The 23,116-nt window shown below is 40.3% G+C and overlaps 3 protein-coding genes across 3 annotated transcripts; 1 reads left to right on the top strand and 2 right to left on the bottom strand.

Annotated features, from left to right (window-relative positions):
• Window positions 1-50: 50 nt before the first annotated feature.
• dram1 (DNA-damage regulated autophagy modulator 1) lies at window positions 51-2,622 on the bottom strand. The gene is made up of 7 exons (XM_079551642.1): window positions 2,388-2,622; window positions 1,585-1,652; window positions 1,375-1,517; window positions 699-876; window positions 581-606; window positions 408-500; window positions 51-331 (listed from the first exon to the last, which is right to left on the bottom strand). Exons 1-7 carry the CDS (start codon window positions 2,516-2,518, stop codon window positions 287-289), a joined length of 684 nt encoding a protein of 227 aa, XP_079407768.1. The 5' UTR covers window positions 2,519-2,622; the 3' UTR covers window positions 51-286.
• A 426-nt stretch (window positions 2,623-3,048) lies between these two features.
• gnptab (N-acetylglucosamine-1-phosphate transferase subunits alpha and beta) lies at window positions 3,049-15,954 on the top strand. The gene is made up of 21 exons (XM_079551638.1): window positions 3,049-3,367; window positions 3,672-3,757; window positions 3,848-3,967; window positions 4,406-4,456; window positions 7,026-7,228; window positions 7,438-7,502; window positions 7,582-7,716; window positions 10,994-11,155; window positions 11,261-11,440; window positions 11,571-11,741; window positions 11,858-11,981; window positions 12,064-12,279; window positions 12,347-13,336; window positions 13,409-13,604; window positions 13,687-13,906; window positions 13,994-14,107; window positions 14,184-14,269; window positions 14,375-14,473; window positions 14,560-14,727; window positions 15,272-15,362; window positions 15,750-15,954. Exons 1-21 carry the CDS (start codon window positions 3,206-3,208, stop codon window positions 15,819-15,821), a joined length of 3,711 nt encoding a protein of 1,236 aa, XP_079407764.1. The 5' UTR covers window positions 3,049-3,205; the 3' UTR covers window positions 15,822-15,954.
• Window positions 15,955-16,745: 791 nt separating this feature from the next.
• chpt1 (choline phosphotransferase 1) lies at window positions 16,746-20,845 on the bottom strand. Its single transcript, XM_079551590.1, has 8 exons — window positions 20,421-20,845; window positions 19,408-19,555; window positions 19,191-19,332; window positions 19,033-19,117; window positions 18,568-18,699; window positions 18,329-18,487; window positions 18,105-18,230; window positions 16,746-17,998 (listed from the first exon to the last, which is right to left on the bottom strand). The coding sequence occupies exons 1-8, from the start codon at window positions 20,658-20,660 to the stop codon at window positions 17,882-17,884; spliced, it is 1,149 nt and encodes a 382-aa protein (XP_079407716.1). The 5' UTR covers window positions 20,661-20,845; the 3' UTR covers window positions 16,746-17,881.
• Between the last annotated feature and the right edge of the window lie 2,271 nt (window positions 20,846-23,116).

Raw genomic sequence — 23,116 nt, 5'->3', positions numbered from 1 at the left:
ATGTTTCACACAGTACCAAAAAGTGCAGTACATTACATAACTACAAATTATAAATTGGGAAGTAAAAATTACAGTGTAGCTGCCTGATTATCATAAGGAAAAAAAATGCATTAATTACAACAGTCAGTAAAAAAGTATCACGCAGTCCACATAATAATCAAAAAAGGTGTAATACTGTCAACAATTATTATATTCAGTGAGTATAAATATACAAAATAGTGGTCAAGTAACTGAAATATTCAAGATATAAAGACTTCCGATTCAAGAACACGCTGTCTGTCCATAGCTAGTTTCCAGATCCACGAGCGATTTTGATTTGCAATGTGAATTTCTTTAAAAAGATGAAAGAGTTGGCAAAATAATGAAATGTTAAGTGCAAAAGCTAAACCATTAACCTAATAACTTACCTTGAAGTCATGAATGTAAGTTAAAAAGAAGCTGACAAAGCTGAAGGCAACAATCCACTCACATCCAGCACTTGCCTTTGCGAGCAGTGGGTCCTGGAGAATGAAAACAGAATAATACATTCACATGATATCCTTTTTTTTTAGGGGTTAGGCCTAATAGATTATCAACCTACCTTTTCAAAGAATTTACAAATTACACCAGTTTTATATTAAAGAAAACACAGACAATACAAAAACGTATGCCATTCAAAATGAAAACAGCTTGTTGTAACAATTGTGATGAAAGGATACTGGGCAGAAATACCACAACGCTGATTACGCTGATTAGCAAACGTATCCGGCAAACTAGGAGGGAGGACCCATAAGGAAAGAGGCAATACGACATATAGGTCTCCATACTGATGTACAGGGATCCACAAACAAAGAACAGGAGTGCTCCAACAAGATGAACATCTTTCACAGCAGATTCCTACAAATAAGAACTATTTATTAAAATGTGTTGATTTTATCACTAGGCGACATTGTCCAGTGCATTGTTTAAAGTGATAGTCTGGAAGTCTAAATGTTAAAAAAAAAAAAAAAGGTGCAAAATCGACCTGGTTTTGCATTTTGATGTAAAGTAAGTACAAATATACCTAAATTATTTTTTGTTAAGTCCCTCCTTCCCAGATTTCTTCAGCTAATCAGTCTAGTATCCTCCCGTTTTGACCAATGAGACGAGCTTTTAATGTGAACCAGCCTGTCAGGTCCAATCAGGAGGGAGGGGGAGGAGCTTGATCATTTACTTTTGAAAAATCTGTTCCTGCTCTCCTCATTTTGCAAACTAAGAAAGGCTTTCTAGTCCAAGAGGGAGAACTTTACTTTCACATTTCACCCTATGTCTCCTCACTTTGCAAACTTACAGACTATCACTTTAAGCCGTCTTAGTCCAATGGTCTTAGTAGTTGTAACATTTACAATCACTTACCTGAAAAGTAGCAACAACACACATGCCGAAACAGGAGAGTAGTCCGAGTCCAAGAGCAGCTCTGTTGCAGCAGGTATTGACGACCCCTGTGCCTCCACCCAACCTTGCCATATACTTGTACATTGCATAGATGGTAGGGATGCCTTTAATAAAATGTATTTTTAATAACAGAGTCAGACTGTTCAGTTTTATTATTGTGACAATGCCTACCTGTACAGGCTGAGATGAATGTCATCAAGCCAAAAAAACAACTTTCTGGAGGATTGTTTGCTGCGTCACTAAAACATATGTGCATAAGGTATTTGTTCAAATCAACTGTTAACCTTTTAACCCCCACCTGAACTGAGCGCAATTTCTCCAGTTGGGCCAGAACACCGGCCTTACCCAAATCTAAAAGTTTCTTGACTGGAGAGCTATAGGCCAGTGTAACATCTCATTTGAAAGCCAAGACCAACAGAACTGATCTAAACGGATCTTTTTCCTTGTGTCATTGCCTTGTCACTTTTTCCCATTGCTTTTATATCACTGCTTTTTGCTGCTGTTTTGTGGCTTTTTTGTTGCGTTTTCAGCCTCTTCTCAATTTGTGTGGCTATTTGGATACTTTTTCAAGAAGCTTTTAGATTTGGGTAATGACAAACTGGAGAAAATGTGCTCAATTCAGGTGAGAGTTAATCAAACCTGCTTTGACAACACAGCCATATCATGTCAATCTACCATTGTTTCATGTAGCCTAGGCCTATATGTTTTTTTTATTAATTTTCAAACAGTTTTTTATGTTTGATCAAAGCAGCAAAGATGCTCTTATAAATTAATTGTGGTCTCTACCAAAAAGTTGAGCACGTATTTGATCGGTATATGGGAAATAAGTGATCTCGTCTCAGACACGGGGAAAACGAAACTAAAAGTAGCGCTAGTTCAGCCTGTAGCTTGCTCTCAATTAAAAGTCAGTTTAACAGGAATTAAATGAATAATAATCACAATAATACTGAAAAATATGATAAGAATTTGCTTACCTTATGAAAGGGAAGACCACGTCAATATCATGTCTCAATACAGCAATAACGTATGAAAAAATAAAGGTGCTGGATGACAAGACAACCAAACAAAATGGCAAAAAACACAGACCTCTTTGGAACCAAAACATATTGGAAAAATCTGCTATTTGGAACTATGTGAAACAATCATAGAACTACATGTATAAACACAATGATGTGGCTGCTCGTCAGTCACATGGCCATCTGAGACGCAACTTGGGGTTAACACTAACCTCTTCCCCATTCTCCCATGTGATCCGCCCACTCGTCTTTCGCAAAAAGATATTTAGGTGAACCTTGTTTGATATAAAGTAAATTAAAACAAAATGTAAAAAAAACAGATTTTGACAAAAAATATATCTGATAGCTACTTCGAGAAACAAGTCGGAATTTAGACCTTTTATTGTTCATTCCTCTCACCTGCTTGTTGCTCCGTCAGCCTGAAGGTAGACGGGCTTCAGACCATCCAGTGCCATGATGGTCCTGATGCCACTGCTGTATTCATAAATCCATGGTTCAGGTTCGTTCAGACAGTTCAGACGCGCCAAGAGCGGTTCTGCACCATAGACACTACTGCCACCTTGTGACGTAAACCTGTCGATACACGCTTACGTCGCCTCCGTGCCTGTAGGGGGCGCTAAACACGTAACAACAGGCATCAGAGCGTCGACACCTCAGAAGTGGGAAATGTATGGCGGTCATGTGTTTAACTGTCTTGCTGTGGGTCAGCTGACCGATACGAAAGGTTTGCTATGTTTATTTGATGTTTTTTGCTAAAACCACACCGTTTTGAATGAATGCCGCGTCATGCATCGTTGAGGAGAACCATGGTAGTCGTCAACTCGATGCTCAAGTTGGTACAAAGACAGACATACACCTGTCTGTCCCACCGGTATGGACTGTACATCTGCTTTGGGGGCATCGTGCTTATGATCGTCTCTGCCTTTCAATTTGGAGAGGTGAGTCTTGTTCATTTTACATCAGCCCATCGGCAGCTTAACGTATAAATTTGCGACACCTCCTAAACCATATGGCTAACTGAAGGTGTGTCTTGTTTGTTCTGCTAACTTGTCACGTAACTTGTCAATGCTCCATGTCCTCTTTATGGAAAGAAGTATTTCACTGCTTTTTGTTCATCTTGGACTCACAGTAACAGTATTTTAATTACCCCTCGTGCATTAAATACATCAATTCTCTTGATATGAGACCCTGCATGAAAACGAAAGTTTGCAGTGGCTGTAACGCGGTGTTTCTGGTTTACAGGTAGTGGTGGAGTGGAGTCGAGATCAGTATCATGTGCTGTTTGATTCGTACAGAGATAATGTAGGTGGGAAGTCCTTTCAGAGCAGGTAATGCGGAATCCTTCTTGCTGTACACAGAACGAGTACTTGTGCTGGAATATAAGGATTTACTTGGTGTCGTGCATGTTTCTGTTACAGACTATGTTTGCCAATGCCTATAGATGTCGTCTACACATGGGTGAATGGCACAGACACAGCCCTTATAAAAGAATTAATTACCGTCAAAGAGCAGCTGAAGCAAGAACAAAAAGATTTACGGTAGGATTCAAACTGTTTTTTCATATTTATTTTTTACATCCGCCATCTTTGCAGCTGTTAGCATACATTTCCAGTGACTAACATTAGTTAAAAACAGTATAAAAAGTGGAGAAAAAAGCCGAAACAACAGAGTTACTGCTGGTAAATACTGTACATCTAACTCACTGTGGCGTGTTTTAATGTGAACAAAAACTCCAGTATTTTAACTTTTAAAATCTCCATTAGTTTACAATTACTGCTAATCCCATAATACTTAGTGATATGAAATCACATTCCGGAACTCTATAGACACCACTACAGTAAATATATAACACACATAGAGTCACTGGTTCAGTTCAAAGGTGACACCTTCTTTCAAAGGAATGCTGTCTCTCATACATTTTTGCATGAAAAACTCTGCTGTTGTGTATCCGTATTAACAATCCACCTTTATCTTAGGGAGCGCCTTGGGAAGAATGCAACAGACACAACTGACGTGCCAAAAGACAGGTGGGTGAAAAAGTGCTGACATACTGTGCCCTCAAAGAATCTGGCACCCCTGGTAAATGAGGATATTTATTATTTAGTTTGATATTATAAATATAATATTGACAACAATATTCAAGTCTGTTCCAAACACAAAGGATTGAAACAACAAAAAATAATAACGGAAATGTTGCCCGATTACAATTATTGGCAGCTTTCTTGTCTAATTGTGTTCCTGCCCAAAACAGAAAAATGCTACGAATTGTCTCCTGTTACTTTGAATGAGGCAAGAGAAAACATGAGCAGAAATTTGAGACCATTTATTCACAGAATTGATCGATCCTTCAATTCGCATTCATTCTGTTGATCTGATTCTTGCCTTTTATAGGTACCTCTGGTTTTGGTTTTGGTTCTGGCTGTGAGATGGCCAGGTCAAAAGCTTTATGTTGAAGGCTGAGGTTCTAACACAGAAAAACAGCCCCAAACCATTTCAGTCCCACTCCCAGAGTTCAACATATCTTTTCCTTGGCCATCTCTGTGTTTATGTCATACTCACTTCAGTATTTTAGAAAACTCACAACACTTTTGGGGGTGAGCAGGGCAACTCTATCAAATACTAAATGGTGGTGGTGAAGGTTGTGTCATTTTGGACTGATGGAGACAGATGTCCTGCTCCCAAGACAGAGACAAACATATGTTTTTATTAATCTACTTAATATCTCACACACACATGTATCACAGACACATGGAAAATAATGTTTGTATGAATTTATTCTTTTGGGCAACCCTATTAACATTTATGACACATCAACAAAACAAAACATTGTTTATGCTTATGCGTTAGACAGGGAAAGCTCATGATATTTTCTATTCATTATGAAGGTCCTGCATATTCCTGCACCAACATTGTACCCTACAGTTTTTACACACAGCCTTTTTTGTGCTTTTATTTTATTTAGACTTTTGACTCGTCGTTAAAACGAAAGTGTTCAAATTCAACAATTCAATTAGGCCTAATATTTAAGGGTAATGTAGTATTGTATTCCTTAATCAGAAACTAAATAAAGTCCAAACAGTAACTACAACGCCAACAAGGTTTAATCTGTAACAATACAAAACTTGGACCAAACAAATAAAAACTTGGACTAAACCAGAACTAGGTCCAAACTAGGATAAAACAAAGAAACCAGGTCAAAATTAGGCCTAGTTCTGAGCTGTTGTACTTGTGTCATGATGTAGCGTTATGTGGCGGTCGGATAGCAGCAGGGCTGCTCCCACCAGAGGCTGCTTTCCAAACGTAGAGCTTCAATGGGATTTCCCATATGGCTTTAGGCAGCTCTGAAGGTAGTTAACGCATTGAGTTGCCTTGTGTACAAAATGCGCGGTATAAATAAAGTTGCCTTGCTTTAACCAGGTTATGAAATTGTGAATTTCTGGCTGACATTCTCACAAAATGTAACATGATTGATGAGTCATTTTCAAAATATAGTGAATTCTATTTGGAAATTTATTGAGTGAATTTTTGGGGAAAGTTCAGTCAACAAGGAGCCGCCAGTTAGGCAAATATAAAGTATCAGGGCGTGCACTTTGCAGGCTATCAATGTGCATGCCCGGCGGCACGGTAGCGCAGCGGTTAGCGCCTCCGCTTCACAGCAAGAAGGTCCCGGGTTCAATTCCCACCAGGACGGGGCCTTTCTGTGTGGAGTTTGCATGTTCTCCCCGTGTCTGCGTAGGTTTCCTCCGGGTACTCCGGTTTCCCCTACCACTAAAAACATGTGCAATAGGTGAATCCTCCAGCCAGGTGATTCTGACCATCAGCCTGGCTCCACATCATGGAGATCCCGGGCGCGGCACTGCCGTCGACCACTGCTCCTTACGGGCTGCCCCAGCGGCATCGAAGGATGGGTTAAATGCAGAGGACAAATTTCCCTATGGGGACAATAAAGTACAACCAAACAAACAAACAAACATGCCCTGATACTTTATAGACCTGCTCAAAACTGTTTCAAAGACTTCACTCTGTGAGAAAATTGTGATCATTTGGTGTGATCACTGAATTCATTTCAGGTCTCATCTGTTATGACTTCTACGTCTGGTATGGTCCAGTGCAGAGCAAAACATAAAATGGGAAACTAATGTTGAGGGCTGTGGAAGAAATTGAAATCTTAGCTCGGAAAGTTCAAACCCAAGCTTGGAAAGTCGTTGAGAACCTGTCTCACTTTAAAGCCCTGGCTGAGCTCTTTTGAATGCAATAAACAGGAAGTCACTTTCGGTTCTGGAATTATCGGCCGATAGCTGATAACATAAAGTACCCATATATCGGCCCGATATATATAGCCTGCCGATATATTGGTCGATTGCTCTATTACTTAATATGTCTTGCATTTGTGGGACAAGCAGTGTAATCAAAACAAAAGGTTAAATTGACTTTTTAATGCATCTACTTAAGCCTTTATTTACACAATTATTGTATGAAAAATAAATTGTGCCGTGCAATGATGTATTATCTTGACTCCAGATTTGAACTCCTGGCCAGAAGTTGCATACCCGGATCTGAAACTACAAAGGATAATAACACAGTTTGTCTTTTCAGTGTAAAGCCAGAATGCCTGCTCTCCCACTGCATCATCGCACCGATGCTGGTTCTCGACCCTGCTCTACCTGCCAATATTACAATTAAAGAGCTGCCGTCGGTCTCCTCCTCCTTCTCTGAAGCTAAGGAGTTGCTGCCACTGAGCAAACCTTTTTATTCCTCCACTGCTGTCTCTCTTGTTGTCTTCCACTCTCAGACTGACGGTAAGGTCATAAAACATAGTCCACTTTAAATTACAAACTTTTCAAACATAATAACGTCATCACTGCATGTGCATAAAACGATGCGTTTTATGTTAGGTTTACTCAAAAGTTTACTCAAAGGTTACTTTTTAGTCATGCACATGTACATTTGTTTTTTATATTTTCTTGTCCTGCTCTGTATTTAATGTATGTTCTTTTTTTTTTTTTAGCTGATCAAGCTTATTCTGCTGTCCGCAGAGAGAAACACACATTCACATTGTCTAGATGCTACCTGGTAAGCGTTTATGTACTTTATGATTTGATAATAAACTATTTCTGCTGAGTTACTGACTGACTTAACTGATGTTCTGCAGACCACAGATAAAGAAGCCCCAGGTCTGATTCGCATGCAGACTCTGGCCTACTTGAGTGGCTTTCCAGCATCCTACAAAGAAACTGAGCAATTACAAGTGAAGCTCCCCTCTACCATAAGCAATAAGATTAAACAGGTAACCCGCTTTCCCCTGTCCTCCCAAAGCACCAGTAGATGGCAGAATATTCCATCTGAGCACACAGCACTGAGCCTCAGTTAGTTCTCAGGGATAAGCACCTGCTCTCAGATTCCTACTTGGTTTGGTAACGTTTCAATATTAAGATTTAGACAAACTTAATTGATCCTGAAGGAAAAAAACGTGTTGTCTCAGCAGCAAAACTATACTTAAAACAATCTTAAAGCCAAGTAACTAATAGAAGAAAAACTAACATGAATAAAAATAATTAGTCCAGAATAAAGCGGTTTATAAACCTCTTAACTCCCGCCTTAACCAAGTCTGTTTTCTCCAGTTCAGCTTTACCTAAATCTAAAAGGTTACAGCCTCTAAGCCAGTAAACGCCTCATTTGAAAGCTAAGACCTACCACATTTTTGTCATTTTGATTGCTTTTTTTGTAACATTTTTGTGGCTCTGTTGTTGCTTTTTCATCCTCGTGTTTGTCTCGTACTTGTAGCTATTTTGACACTTATTTCAAGAAGTTTTTAGATTTGAGTAAAGCAAAACTTGAGAAGATGTGCTCAGTTCAGGTGGGGGCTAAGAAGTTAACCAAAATGGGATGGTTATATACTGTACGCCAGGGGGAGGCAGGTTTTCTGGGTGGAGGGCCGATTTTCTTTATTGTAAACCGACTGAGGACCAAAGCCGCTGGTTGGTATCCCAAAGTAAAGCACGACGCTGGAAAAATGACCATCTGAAATGAGAGAAATGACTTAAAATTGCTTGAATTATAGTTCTTCTATGTTGAATTTGAGTCTGTTTGAACTGATCCAAGATATAAATGCTATAGTGCTAATGGAACAACAATAAAACCCACTTGAAATCAGACAAATAATTGTTTTTCACGTGAAATGACACAAAATTATCTGAATCAAGACAATAATGACTACTAGAAGTTTTATCTCGTCTACTCAAACCTTAGATCTCTTAATTCAAGTAGATTTATGTCATTTCTCCCTTAAAACGATTCTTCTTTATAAAAGTATTATAAATATATACAGAGTGCATGCAGTGCAATATAAAAGTTAAACATTGATACGGTTTATCTATCACAGAGGGGCGAGTTGTTGTATGAATGTGCTCCTGTGACGTTCACTGTGGCTGCAGAAAAGAGTGGGTGAGCAGGATTGTCCAGCGTTCTGTCTCTCACTGTCACTAATGTCTCCAGCTGACAGCCAAATGAGCCAATCGCCAGTCCCGCTTTACGGATTAGTTTGTCAATCTGGGAGATGTCACTTTTGGTTTTATTAAAAGCATATGTTTAGTTAGTTGCTGGGGACACCACATCACGAAGTTGACAACAGCGATCAGGGGTTCTTTTGGGACCTCAAAAAGGGCAAAATCACAAGATAGACTTACAAGAATTCCTGCTGCTTTTTACTGAACATCAACTCTGACAAAAAGAAACACAGCTGCTCCTTTATTTATTGATATCTGACTGTAAATCGTTGCTTTTCATTTATTTTACTGACAGGGTTTAAAGCCTTGACACTTTGCCTGGTACTAATACATAGGTTAGCAGTGTTTAGCCTCCATCTCGTCATCGTCGTACTCAGCTGTGCTTGTATCCGCCCTGGTGCTGCGCGTCTCGCTGGTCGTGTGATTGTTACTGTTAGTGAAACCTTAGACGTCCGGGGTTTAACATTAGAGCAACTGTTTAGAGTGGAGTGGCGCCAGGCAGTTTAGTGAAAAAGGTCATCGGGATTTTAATGACCTGTGCCCCTACCTACACCCAACACCCTGTTTTAACTTGGTTACCCATTCCAGTACAGTGACCTTTGTTGCTGTTCCAAAGCCCTTTCAGTCAAGTGTGATTGTCGGTAGGCCACGCAAAGGTGTTTCCTGGTATTGTGGGTGCTTCTTTGGAAGTGTGGGTAAGTTAGTGTTATTTATAGCTGGTGTTAGACTATGCTAGGGGGATGAAAGCGTGCTCACGTCCCCTGTCATCTGCCCATGCTGTCACCCTTTTAAGCAAGAGTCTGAATGTGGGTGTGTGTTTCTGCGCAGTAACACTCAAGCTAACAAAGTGCACTGGGCATTAGGTGATTTTCGTCGTGTCCATAGGTAAAGGACAGTGCACATACCAGTTGTAATTACCGGTATGTGGCTAGTTGCTGCAAGTCTTGTTTTATTTTCCTGCAAGATGCTGTGCACAGATACAGTGGGAACCAGATGTCTACAAAGATACATTTACATTTTCTTTTGTATATATATTTCTATTTGCTAAATGCCAGAATAATGAGAGATTTCTACATGGTTTTATATTACTTTTTACAAAGGCAAAGGTTTACATACATTTGCCTTTAAACTGTATAACTTGAGTCAAACATTTTGGATTTCCTTCCATAAGCTTCTCACAATAGATGGCAGAAGTTTTGGTCCATTCCTCCAAACGGAACTGGTGTAACTGAGCCACATTTGTAGGCCACCTTGCGTGCTCATGCCTTTTCAGCTCTGCCCATACATTTTCAACTGGACTGAGATCAGGACTTTGTGATGACCACTTCAAAACGTTGACTTTGTTTTCCTTAAGCCACTTTGTAACCAGTTTGGCAGTTTGCTTTGGGTAATTTTGCTCCAGTATTTCCACACATTTCTTTATGATGTCATCTATTTTGTGAAGTGCACCAGTCCCTCCCGCAGCAAAACAACCCCACGGCATGATGCTGCCACCCCCGTATTTCACAGTTGGGGATGGTGTTTTCAGGCTTGCGAGATTACGCCCTTTTTCCCTTCTATGAAAATTCAACTTGACCTGAAAAAGGAAAAGTTTATTCTGGTTTCATGCCAGACACTGTGATAAAATACATAATGTGGCTTTTCATATGGTGTATGTAAACATCTGGTTCCTACTGTAGGTATAGGCCATAGATGTCAGTCTCTCATCTGTCCTGTTGTTTGTTTTCCTCGCCCTTTGGACAAGAATCAAACTTGTAGGGAGGCACTTGGCAAACAAATGTTGTTCCACTCGTCTATCTTGCGCTTCAAGAGGCTAACTGGTAAAAGCAGGTTTTCGACACAATGGATATCAATTTCACTGTGATGCCATGTACATTTTGGCTGTAATGAGAAAGTAGCTTGGAAAAAAACTGAACACATTGAAATGAGATTGCATTTATTTATCCATCTTATCACCAAGCAATGAGTGACTATTGAAAAAAAGAGTGCATTCTAATTCTTCCTCTATGGGCTTTTTTTAACATGTCCATGTGCCGCTCTTTGTATTTCTCTCCACAGTTCGAGCTGTATTCAGAGGCCAGCATTGCCCTGCTTTACCTGAAGAGTTCACAGGACTTCACCGATCTGGCACAGCAGGCCAAAAAGAACCTGACCCTTGATGGGAAGGAGTTGAACATCAGTCCGACTTACCTCTTCTGGGACCTCACTGCTATCTCTCAAGTAAAGTCACATGATTGTTTAGAGGTTTTTTGTTGATAGAGTTTCAATGAGTTCTTGGTGCTTTAGTGCTTTATTCATTTCTTTCTTGTCTGTATTTCTTGTTAGTCCAAACAAGATGAGGACGTATCCGCCAGTCGTTTTGAAGACAACGAGGAGCTTCGTTACTCCCTCCGTTCGGTGGAGAAACATGCCCCATGGGTGCGACATGTCTTCATTGTGACTAATGGACAAATTCCTTCCTGGCTCAACCTGGATAATCCCAGAATCACAGTTGTCACACATCAGGTACTTTTTTCCTAGTCCTTTTATTTACTGCTTTATCATCAATATTCACTGCAGGGCATTCTTTTCGCTGTTGTCTCAGTGTAGTTATTCCTGCCTACTTTTCATTATTGCTGCTCACTCTTTTCCATAGGATATCTTCTTAAACAACAGTCACCTTCCAACGTTCAGCTCTCCTGCCATTGAAGCCCACATCCACCGCATCCCGGGTCTCTCCCAGAAGTTTATTTACCTAAATGACGACGTGATGTTTGGCAAAGACGTCTGGCCAGATGATTTTTACACCCACTCAAAGGGACAGAAGGTCTAAACCTATCAAGAAATGTTTGTGAACTTTGCTGGAATACAACTGGCTTATTAGTTAGTGGTTGCATTGAATCAAACTATAAAAGTCTTCAAATGTAAAAATGTTGCCAACAGGTTTATTTGACCTGGCCTGTTCCGAACTGTGCTGAGGGTTGCCCTGGATCATGGATCAAAGACGGCTACTGTGACAAGGCTTGCAACAATTCAGCCTGCGACTGGGACGGTGGCGATTGCCTGGGTAAATTCATCAGCCCTTTTTTCTCATGGCCGTCACTAGCTTTAATTATGAGTGCCTATTTTCTTTGGGGTTTTTTCAACAGGAGCAGGTGGAATCGGACGGTTTGCAGGTGGTGTACCTGGGGGCGGGGCAGGTGGTGCTGGTGCACAGGTGTGGCAGTTTGCAGGTGGGATAGGAGGCCTCGGTGGGACGTCCTATTGTAACCAAGGTTGCGCCAACTCTTGGCTGGCAGACAAGTTTTGTGATCAGGCCTGTAACGTTCTCTCCTGCGGTTACGATGTCGGTGATTGTGGTCCAGGTAAGTTTGGACTGTTGTATTTGAAGTTTGTGTTTTTTGGTGGGCTAACAGCGGTGTTTTATTGCAGAGCACTTTGGTGAACTGTATCGAGTCACATTGATGAGAAACCAGAGCAGTTACACTCTTCCCGTGGGCGAGATCAAACCTTATTTCAGCTTTGACCACTTAGCCCACAGAGTTTCTGAAGCGCATGTCAGTGAAAACGCAGTCGTGCGCCACACATCTGTCGCCAACAAGTGGAAGACCATTCATCTGCTGCTGTACTCGGGGCACAACAGGACACAAATCCACTACAACATGACTTTTCAAATGGAAGATGGCACAGAGTTCATCATGGGCTTCAGCGCGATTGTTGACACTCGAGAGGTTCCCCGAGCAAATGTATCCCTGAGTAAAAGCAAAGATGAAGGCAAAGACTCTCAGCCCACTCCCACCCCAGAGCCTTTGTTTCTTTTCCCAGACATACCTGAGGAAAAACGTGGGCCCATTATTAACAGGAAGCTGCGGGACAAAAAGCAGATGTTTATAGAAGTCCCTGGTGTGAATGTTTCTTTGCTACCGGCCTCAGTGCGCAGTGAGTTACAAAAACTAGATGAAAAACTCCTCATCGGTGACATCACTTTAAAAGGCTACAACTTCACCAAGGCAGAGCTGCTGAGACCTTTCACTGTGCAGGATTCAAATGTGGAAAGCTCAGAAAAAAATCCAAGAACCAATAAAGACCTGGACCGGGAATCTCTTGATTCAAAATTAGCCGCCAAAGACGACTCGGATATCAAGGCGGCCATTGTGGGCGCAGAGACAGGCAAAGGAAAGCCAACAGCTTTTCCCATCCCGGTCAACATCGACGATGATTTTCAGGACGACCAAAACTCTTTCACCATTAGAGCTGCAATCGAAAGGCCGTTGATTTCAAAGTTGTTAAATAGTCCTTTAGTTCAAGAAGATCCACCGCAAAAAGCAGCAGTGGGAAGGCGGTTACAACAGTATATCTCGGCTGACAGTGGTTTCCTACCGTGGGAGAGAAGGAAGGTCTTCCAAAAACTCCTGAAGGCAAGTTAGAAGTGCTAATTGAGTGTCAATTTAGTTACTTGAGAAATGTGAGCATGTTTGACTTTTTTTCAGGAAGTGGAGCACCTGCTGAAAGAACTAATGTATAAAGCGAATGGTGCGGCTGCAGGACGAAGGCTGCAAGACACGTTTGCCGATTCCTTACGCTACGTCAACAAACTCCTCAACGGCCAGTTTGGTTTTACGTCCCGAAAAGTCCCTGCACACATGCCGCACATGATCGACCGTTTGATTATGCAGGAGCTGCAAGACGTGTATGTTTGCATGTGGGCTCTGTTAACCTGTGTGTCACCTCAAAATACGTTAAACTCTGTTGTTTTTTTTCTTTTTATTAAGGTTTCCTGAAGAGTTTGATCAAACATCTGGCCATCGTGTCCGTCACTCTGAGGACATGCAGTTTGCCTTCTCATACTTCTACTTTCTAATGAGTGCACAGCGGCAGCTTAATGTTTCTGATGTGTTTGACGAAATTGACACCGACCACTCAGGAATACTGTCTGATCGGGAGATTCGAACACTTGCCACAAGGATTCATGAACTACCTCTGAGCCTCCAGGTCTGTATCATGAACACTACACTGCAATTCATTATATTTCCTATTCTTATGTATTTATTTATGCTTCATTATTCTTTTCATATGTAGGATTTGACCAGTTTAGAACAGATGCTCATAAACTGCTCTAAAACACTCCCAACCAACCTGACTCTCCTTCATTTGGTGAAGCCCACCCAAGAAACATATTACGACCCCAGCATGGTGAGATTAATATTTGACGTGCTGCACTTTACGGTGAACTTAATTCAAACTTCTTGTCGTGTCCTTTTAAACACAGCCACCTGTCACAAAAGGTTTGGTTGTTCACTGCAAAACAATAACAGAGCGGATACACAAAGCATTTAAAGATCAGAATAAATATAAGTAAGTAGTCTTTCATATCAGCCTTGTGGACCCATATAATATTAAATAGAATACAGTAAAACAATGTTTTTAAAGACCTCTTACCAATACACCCTCTTTGGACAGGTTTGAGATTATGGGTGAGGAGGAGATTGCTTTTAAGATGGTACGAACCAATGTTTCCCATGTGGTTGGCCAGTTAGACGACATAAGAAAAAACCCAAGGTGAGGAGATACTGCTCTGTATTTATGCTTCTTAGGGTCACATAAAGTACATGTCTAATATCAGATTTGTTTTCTGACCTCAACAGGAAGTTTGTCTGTCTGAATGACAACATAGACCACAGTCATAAAGATGCAACCACCGTGAAGGCAGTTTTGAGAGACTTTTATGAGTCCATGTTTCCTTTGCCATCTCAGTTTGAACTGCCCAGAGAATATCGCAACAGGTTTCTACACATGGACGAGCTCCAAGAATGGTACAACACAAACTTACCATCCATCAACTATGAGGTGTTCCTTTATTTTTTACATTAATCCATTCTACCCATTACTTCAAATTGAACTTTACTAGATGGCCAGTCACTAAGCCACTAGGTGTGATTTTGAATAAATACCTGCCGTAATGCGTCACATGTGACAGTTTGAAGTGAAGTATTAGTGGCTGTCAGCACATGAAATGAAGTGCTGCCTGTGGGAATCCCTGTGGATTTATTCAAGAGCTTGTTTCTACTTTGAGCTTGCTTCACCCTGAGAATTTAAAATTAGATCATCCACTTCAGATCAGCCGCAAGTTGCAAGATACTTCTACAATCATAACACAGCCAAGCTCCATGTCTTGCCACCTCACCTGCTGCGTCGGGGGCCGCCAAGTGACAGACGGAGGGTGTTCGATGATGTCACCTTGTCACCCAGTTGCCCTTTTGCCCTGCGATACAAACGTCTTCGCCTTTGTTACATAAAAAACAAGAGATGTTTTGTTCAGTGAGTTTCACTCTAATCATATGATGTTTTTTTCCTCAGGCGGCTGTATCGTGACAAATTGAAATTTTGGACTCACTGTGTTCTTGTGGCATTGGTCATCTTTACTGTCATGTCCTTTTTTGCTGAACAGGTCAGTGTTGGACCCAAAAGTAGACACCGTATTATGCAGACCTGTATCATACTCAATATATGCTGAAAGTGCAGGAATATCCTCAGCAATTGTTTGTAGTTATTGTGCAACATGATTAATGTATCAGCATATCATTAATGTGCCAAGTTTTCTTGTGCCAATATGCAGCTTACATCTAATCTGTAGGTCTTGAGTTTCCACTGTGGATTTAACCAAAGAGTGACAGTTATGTGTCCTCAGGACACATGACACGTCTCATTGTTAAAACGTGCCACACGCTTACGTGTTTGGACACAGCTGTTATTACGGCACATGCTGTCCTTAACGTCTTTGTTTCGTCAGACCTGACATTTGAATGTAACGTTCTTATGCATTTTGTTTCTGCAGCTGCTTGCTCTGAAGCGAAAGATCTTTCCCAGACGCAGACTCTACCGTGATCAAAACTCTGAGCGGGTTTGACTCCTACTTTTCTTAATACTCCACCAGTGTCTCGAGACCGCAGAGGGTAATGCCAAGGAATAGTGTAATGTAAGCCATCTAATGCTGGTGTCGCCGAAGTGTGAATGGGGGACAGTTGCATGTGCTCTGGTGATGACATATTTGGAAGATGATGGATGACATTAAGGCAGTGCCTCAATGGCTGGCACAATTTGCCTTTCAGTTTATTTTCACTCCACTAGCACATTGAAGTACATCGGGTCGGCAATTGTTTGTCCTGCTGAAGTAAAAACAAAGAAAGTGCAGGTCAAGATTTATTAATGTGTGTTTTACCAGTTTTAATAATTGATTTTGTTCTTTCAGGATTAAATTATTGAGGTACCAAATGGTTCATTCTTAAAGTAATTGTTAACTTTTGTATTTTGTCATTGGTTAATACTTGAAGTGCCTTTGTTGTATTTATATGGATCTCCTGATCTATGATGCATTCCCGCTAGAAGAGGTGTTCTTGTATGCTGATGGATTTTTAAATGCCTTGTCTTTAATGTTTCTAAATGTTTGCCGACACATCACAAAGGGTTTGTGTTGTTCATAATGAATAAATGAATGGAAGGGATTAGGGTCAAATAAAGTTGTTCATGGCAGAATACAGATGTCTGCTCTTAGCCACCTGTATGTGTGTCCCTGTGGGACGCGACAGGTTACTGTCTGAAATTCAGACCCCGTCAGCATGTTCTGTAACTTATGATTATGTTGTGATAGTGAGCTATTGTCACCTGTAAATGCTTTGAGCATTGTATTAAAATGGTTGTTAATGTTTCAGCACTGTTTTTTGCATTGTATATTAGTGGACATAAAATAAGGTTCCATAACAAGAATACACTCATACAATACACATAAAACATTTGTATTGCAATCCTTTCCACTTGTGTTAGTAGAAAAGTGTTTTATTGAACAGTGCAACAGAAAGCTAACGTCTCAGATGAACATTTGCAATCCTTAAACCCAAGATAAATGCTCCAGGCTAGAGTGTACATCTGTTGTACATTGTGTAAGCAATTTGCACAACACAAATTCAAATATTAATCTTACTGCATCATTTTCTACAGTACGATCACTTCAGAAATATCCCTTTGCCCCCTATACCTGAGCATGTGCCAAAGTAGACTCAAACCTTCAATAAAATTTAATAAATCATAATATAATTACAATAAATTACAAGGATTGATCATCAAAATTTGAATCAACCGCATACATGAACTCACCGGGTCAGACGTGAACCTCATTATAGCTCAGTGGAAAAATTACAAAGTTTTTTTTTCATATGTTCACTAACAGTAATTACAAAAAATTAAGGCTTTTCAAGTTGAAATCTGTACAATCGTTAAAAATTATATCTTATAGCCCTTAAGGGAGAAGAACTGAGAAAGCAGAACAAGAGACAATGCGTCATTAATCAACAGTACTTCCAAGGCCCAGCGTTAACAATAATTTTCTTTTTGTAGTGACAGAAATGAAATAAGTCCCTTATTGCAAGGTTTGGAGCTGGAGTGATCTTTAAATAGTGAACCTTGAGAAAATACTGTTGCAGCGTCAGCATCAACACAGTCCCATCGGAGCCCATTGACAATCCCACAGTCACACCCATTTAGAAACTTGAGAAATCATGATATCATCATTGAGGATGATATTCAAAGATCCATTCAACCAATTCAACGCAAACCAAATTATTAAAAATGCATTATAAAAGGTGGTTTCATGTAACAAATAATGTAATTTATGACGAATTTGATTCTAATCTGCACAAAACTGTCGGTAGATCACTGCAGATTCAAGATTTTGGTATTAAGCTTTTAAAAGCATTTTCGTTAAATAAAAGTAATGTTCATCTAATTTCGCCGCATTGTAGTTAAAAAAAACGTATAATTTGCATGTTTTTTGTTAGTAAAGTACTACTATTTGGAGATTTAATTTGAAGTGGTAATTTTGTCAAGGCTGCAGCTGCTTGGGCTGTCTTCATTGTCATCTGCTTTCAGGAGTGGGGACAGGTCTCCCCCCACCTCCTCCCGCCGGGCAAGCCGTCAGTCGCGGTGGAGCTGTCCCGGAGGTGTGATGCTGAAAACTTGAATACGCAAATGAGATGCTATCTGAAGGCATACCCCTGTGCAATACCGGACTAGGTCAAGGAGAGATAAAACCTGTAGGGAGATTTTTTTGAACATAATGAATAGATAATTAAGAGTACCATCACTATTTTCAGCTTAATAAACTTTAAAATAGGACACAAGAAGTAGTACAACTTACCATGGCTACCCAGAGAACGATGTATTCATCAATAAAACTGTTGAAATACTGGTTGAGGAAAAGTAGTCCTGGTCCAATAAAGGCAGTGTCTGGAAGGTATAACTCACTTTTTGTCATGTGTGCAATCTGCAGAGGACACAGTGAAACAAAAAGTATCATCACACTGCACTCAGCAGATAACTATTCTCTAAAATTAGTCGGGAAAAGAGATGCATATTTCTTACCACAAGCTTGTTTGAAATCTTGGCAATGACCATGCCAAATGTGAGAAGATACAAGCAAGGATGGTGCTCAAAAAGTTGGCTGGAGGACTTTTTAAAGATGATGAAGGCCAGAGTGAGGATGAGGCCAATATGCAGTCCTGGACTCAGAACACTAGTGTCCTACAAAGGGCAGGGTAACAACAGTTATTAACATGTTATAGACACCAAAGAGCAGGAGAATTCATGCATCTGCAACTTACTGCAACAGTAGAGCCATTTTTACCAACACCACCGTTGAGAATGACATTAAAGTAGTTGTGGCAAGAATAGAGGGCCCCACCGACAATGCCCATGATGGGAAAGGCATAGAACTTTAGTCCAATAACTGGCAACTACAGGAGACACAAAAGGTTCAAAAACAGCTGAAAGAATCTTTCCTGTAGCGGATATGAAAAGCTTCAGGCATGGCGAGCATGATGTGGCGGCAAAGCAGTAGAAATGCGTGAGACATCATCAGCTGTATAAGTCAGATCATGTCTAATAGATGACCTGTTACCTTCTCAATTCATGTGACATTCAAGCCTCCAAAGGCAGCACAGAGTGAGAGTAAAACAAAGACTATTTAAAGACTACAACTTCGATTTAACAGATTTGAGATTTTGAAAAATGTAAGCCGAAGAAAGTGTACGGTCGCAGAGTGCATACGACTGCACACACATATTTACCGTGGTTTGCCATAAGCTCACGCCTCCAAAAGCAGACATCACGTACATGACCATGATGGCAAACTGCACCTCTGTCACATCCACCCTACAATGAAAATTGATCAGTCAGTGTTTTGACCCAGCGTGAGACAATCTATTTAAAAAAATGTAACACTTACAGGCCAAACCGAAGGGTCCCAGACACATAAGTCTGCCAGTGTGCGCAGAAAAACATAAACATCCCAATGAAACCACAGAAAAAGATCCAGTTTGAGTATCCACCAATTCCACATGAAATGCACGTCCCAATTGCAACAAAGACTGCAAAAGAGAAACAGAGGCACAGTTCAGAAATAATGTTATATGCTGAGAATGTTAGCTTGACTGTGAAAGCACCTGTGGACACAGCATCACATCCGTGGTCGAAGAGCTCTCCGAGAGGTGAGCTGCTATTAGTTCTTCGGGCCTGTTTTCCATCTATAGCATCCAGAGACTGATAAATGAACAGGCCCAGAGCACTCAGCATGAAAGCCCATAAAGGAGCCTGAGGAAAATATAAAGAAAAACAAGGAGTGAAGAGAGATTTCTGAATACCTGATAGGGATTATGATTCATTACAGAAAAACAGCTTGTAAAAAGAGACATTGTTATTCAGACCAAATGCATGCTCTATGTGTCCAGCTGTGCAAAGACCTCTCACCAAAAGACAAAGGTTACAGACCATCTGGACTCAGAGAACTATGTGTGTGTTAGTGAAACAAAGATTGTCTGTTTCAGAGTATAATTGTGTTTTGGTGTCAACTCCAACCTTTAAAACATCAAATGAATTATATTTGATTTAAAAAAAATGACTTTAAAACATTGGGAGTTGATAAGATTGATCAACTGAAATAACAAAGTGATGAATTTGCTTCTTGGACTTCAATCATCAAGTCAGAGTACTCGGGAATGGACTGGACAAAGGTGCATAAGAGATAAACACACCTATGCTCTCACTATAGTGGACCCACTGAACTGAAGTGACTCTCGAGCTACAGGTTCAGTGGAGCAAAGGTCAACTTTCAGTCCAAATGCTGAATGGACTCGCATTTTTTTGCCAGGGGTATGATAACAAAAAAATATCCCCACAGCGTCAGGAGATTTCATGACAAGCACACGAGCTATTTTAAGTGCCACGTCTGTTAAGATCAAATACTAAACTCATTGAAGCGCCTCAGAGGGTGTCCTTCCTACAAGAGAAACGTGTCCATCCCGAATCCCGATTACTCCTTCCTGACGTCATGTGACAATGACAGCCACACGTCAAACTATCAAGCATATCCTCCCTCAAACAACAACACGAGTAGTAAGATTAGAGCAAATACAGCAGGCAAACGAAGTCCACTTTTTGACTGTCCGTCCATACTCACCTCCTCTGTTGCCGTAGGACAAAAGTACACCAGCACCAGAGTCGAGATGATATTCACCAAGAGTCCGACAATAGTTAAAGTGTTTGGTGCTACCCATGTCGGGATTTGTTGGACTAGCCAGTTCCAGTAAATCTGGCAGGGCGGCTCAAACAGCGAGCGGCCAGAAGCGCTGTACTTGTGCTCCTCTAGGCGCTTGAGTTGTGCGGGTGACAAGGGCTCTGGCCACACGAAATGTGCCATGGTTAGTCCTCCTTGTCAGAGATGGCAAACTCCCATGTACTTCCAAGCCGTGGACAGACGGTGCTATTCTACGGTTTCGCCCGATTGCAAGCAAAAGCGGCTGATAAGGCATTTAGGGCTAACTATGAACTAGGCCATTTCTCGTGAGTAACAGAAGCGTCCGAAATGTGTTTCCACAAACAGGAAGTGAGCTACCGGAAATCAGCTCGCATGTCGCCGGGCTCTTTCGAAATAAAAGACAAAATAAAACAAAAAAGACTACAAATTACAACAACAACAAATGAAGAAGAAAAGTCACGACTAAAGGGGTGTTTGGCGTGAAGTAAGAGTTCGAGAAAGTCCACACAGTTACCATGGAGATCCGCCATCTTTGCTGTTAGCATACATTTCCATTGACTAACATTAGCTAAAACAGTATAAAAAGTGGAGAAAAAAGCCATGGAACAACTCCATTAGCTGGTGAGTTACTGCTGGTAAATATATCTAACTCACTGTGGTGTCCACGTGTTTTAACGTGAACAATAACTCCAGTATTTTAACTTTTAAAATCTCCATTCGTTTACAATTGCTGCTAATCCCATAATGCTTACAAAATGATATACAACAACAACAACAACAACAACAACAACAGTATCTTACATACTTCACAATTTTATTGCAATCCATATGACATAATTACAGTTACTGCATGTGTGTCTATTATAAGCTACCGACCTCATATAATTTCAGATTAGAAATGTAAGCTCTATTATTTCTTAAAGTGCATATGTCAGGTTTTAATGCTTTTTTTTTTTTTTTTTTTTTAAAAGGCTTATTTAGATGGATTTAAAGTTGGGAAGAAAAGTTACTTTTATTTACATTTTTAAGATAATAGAGGTAAAGTTCCATAGCACTTTGACTCACTAATTTTATAACATAGTTGGCACGGCAACAGTTTAAAGTTGTTAACCTCTATCTATGTCACTTCCTGTCAGTGTCCAATAAGGAAGTGAAACTATAAACATCACAGAAAATGTAAAACTAAAGAAAGCTGGGTAAAAAAAAAAGGTGTGTCTAATGTGTCATATGCACTTTAAGTATTATACTGAGAAAAAAAAATACTTCATCACTTGTCTACATAACATAACCTGACTTGCCACATTCTTTCCACAAAGTTCTAAATTGCATTAATACAGTACACCTTACTTAACATCAGAAAAGATCACACCAGGGCCGTTGACATGTGCACCCCTCCCCATTCTCTATTATTTGTTATGTAATAGAAAATAGGGCCCCCCCAGTACTGGGACCTGGGGCAACATATCTGGTGCTGACCCCCACCGCCCCATCCTTCCCACACCCCAACCCAGAGTCGACGGCCCTGAATCACAGTGTAACAACACATACAACAGTTTTGGTGTGCTGTAGCTTGTGTGCTATGAGATTTGTACACACAGGTATGAAAGCAAGAGCTATACCCACATCAAACAAATACTTTCCTGCAATTGCAAAGTGAAACTAAATCTGCAATCAATCACTCCACCCACACTGCTCTCAGACCTTAAATGTATCCCAGCAGAAAGAAATTGGATATTTTGCCCAGAATCCCTGATATAATCCAAGACACAGTCATAACTGCCTCTGGCATTAATTTGAGCCATACACAAGCAGCTGTGTTCCCCCAAGACTTTTATTGGCCATTTTGGGCTACATCTTGTACAGTCAGAAAGACGGTAATGAAATATTAGCTGCTTGTTAGCCGTGACTATATTTTATCTGTTTTATCTCTTTCATTCTTAAAAGAGAAGGCATTTTCTAGTTAAGTGTTTCTCAATTGGCGATGCTTTGGGATCCACTTTTAACCTGTATAGACCAGCCACCTAAATAACAATATGTATTTCAACTTAGAATAAGTTAGAGTACTGTAAGGTAAATATTGGTAAAGTGGAACAGTTAAATTTGCCTGTTGTACTATTATTTATTCATTATTTAAAATAATAAATACATCCTGAACTGGCCACTGGGGTGTACAGGGTTTAGACTAAGAGGTTTTTTGGTTACGGCCTTGCATTTTGAAATGTGACGAATGATTTTCTATGTTACAGCTGAAACTTTTTTAAATAAATGGATTGTTGAACAATTACAAAACATTTAATTCATATCATATATTTATTGCTTTATTAATAGTGTATCAAGGAGTGCACTGTTGGTTAAGTGGGACAGTATGTAATTGGCCAGATTTAATAGTGTTTTGGGGCAAATTATTATAGTAACAAAAAAAATATTGTATTTAAATACTTATTGTTTTGATGCATTTGTGGGAGCTACGATTTTGGACCGGGGGCTCGGCCTGACTCCAACATGCACAAATGGGCTTCAAGGATAAAGGTTCGGAACCACTGAGACAAACATCTTAATCAACTGAGCTACTGCTTCCTCTCTGGCCCAATAGAAAGTCATTATGACTGTGCATTTAC

The sequence above is a fragment of the Gobius niger genome (assembly GCF_951799975.1).
Source record: "Gobius niger genome assembly, chromosome: 2".
In the NCBI taxonomy this organism is placed as follows: Eukaryota; Metazoa; Chordata; class Actinopteri; order Gobiiformes; family Gobiidae; genus Gobius; species Gobius niger.
Note: the sequence above shows the minus strand (reverse complement) of the source record. Positions and strands in the feature narration are given on the sequence as shown.

Coding starts and splice junctions, on each gene's coding strand:
- gnptab (XM_079551638.1), top strand. CDS start 3,206: ATGCCGCGTCATGCATCGTTGAGGAGAACCATGGTAGTCGTCAACTCG. Junction 13,605..13,686: donor ATGCAGGAGCTGCAAGACGT/GTATGTTTGCAT, acceptor CTTTTTATTAAG/GTTTCCTGAAGAGTTTGATC. Junction 14,728..15,271: donor ATGGACGAGCTCCAAGAATG/GTACAACACAAA, acceptor TTTTTTCCTCAG/GCGGCTGTATCGTGACAAAT.
- dram1 (XM_079551642.1), bottom strand. CDS start 2,518: ATGTTTTGGTTCCAAAGAGGTCTGTGTTTTTTGCCATTTTGTTTGGTT. Junction 877..1,374: donor GTGTTGTTGCTACTTTTCAG/GTAAGTGATTGT, acceptor TCTTATTTGTAG/GAATCTGCTGTGAAAGATGT. Junction 607..698: donor CGTTGTGGTATTTCTGCCCA/GTATCCTTTCAT, acceptor AATATAAAACTG/GTGTAATTTGTAAATTCTTT.
- chpt1 (XM_079551590.1), bottom strand. CDS start 20,660: ATGGCACATTTCGTGTGGCCAGAGCCCTTGTCACCCGCACAACTCAAG. Junction 18,231..18,328: donor AGATTTCAAACAAGCTTGTG/GTAAGAAATATG, acceptor TGTCCTCTGCAG/ATTGCACACATGACAAAAAG. Junction 17,999..18,104: donor TCGTTCTCTGGGTAGCCATG/GTAAGTTGTACT, acceptor ATCTCCCTACAG/GTTTTATCTCTCCTTGACCT.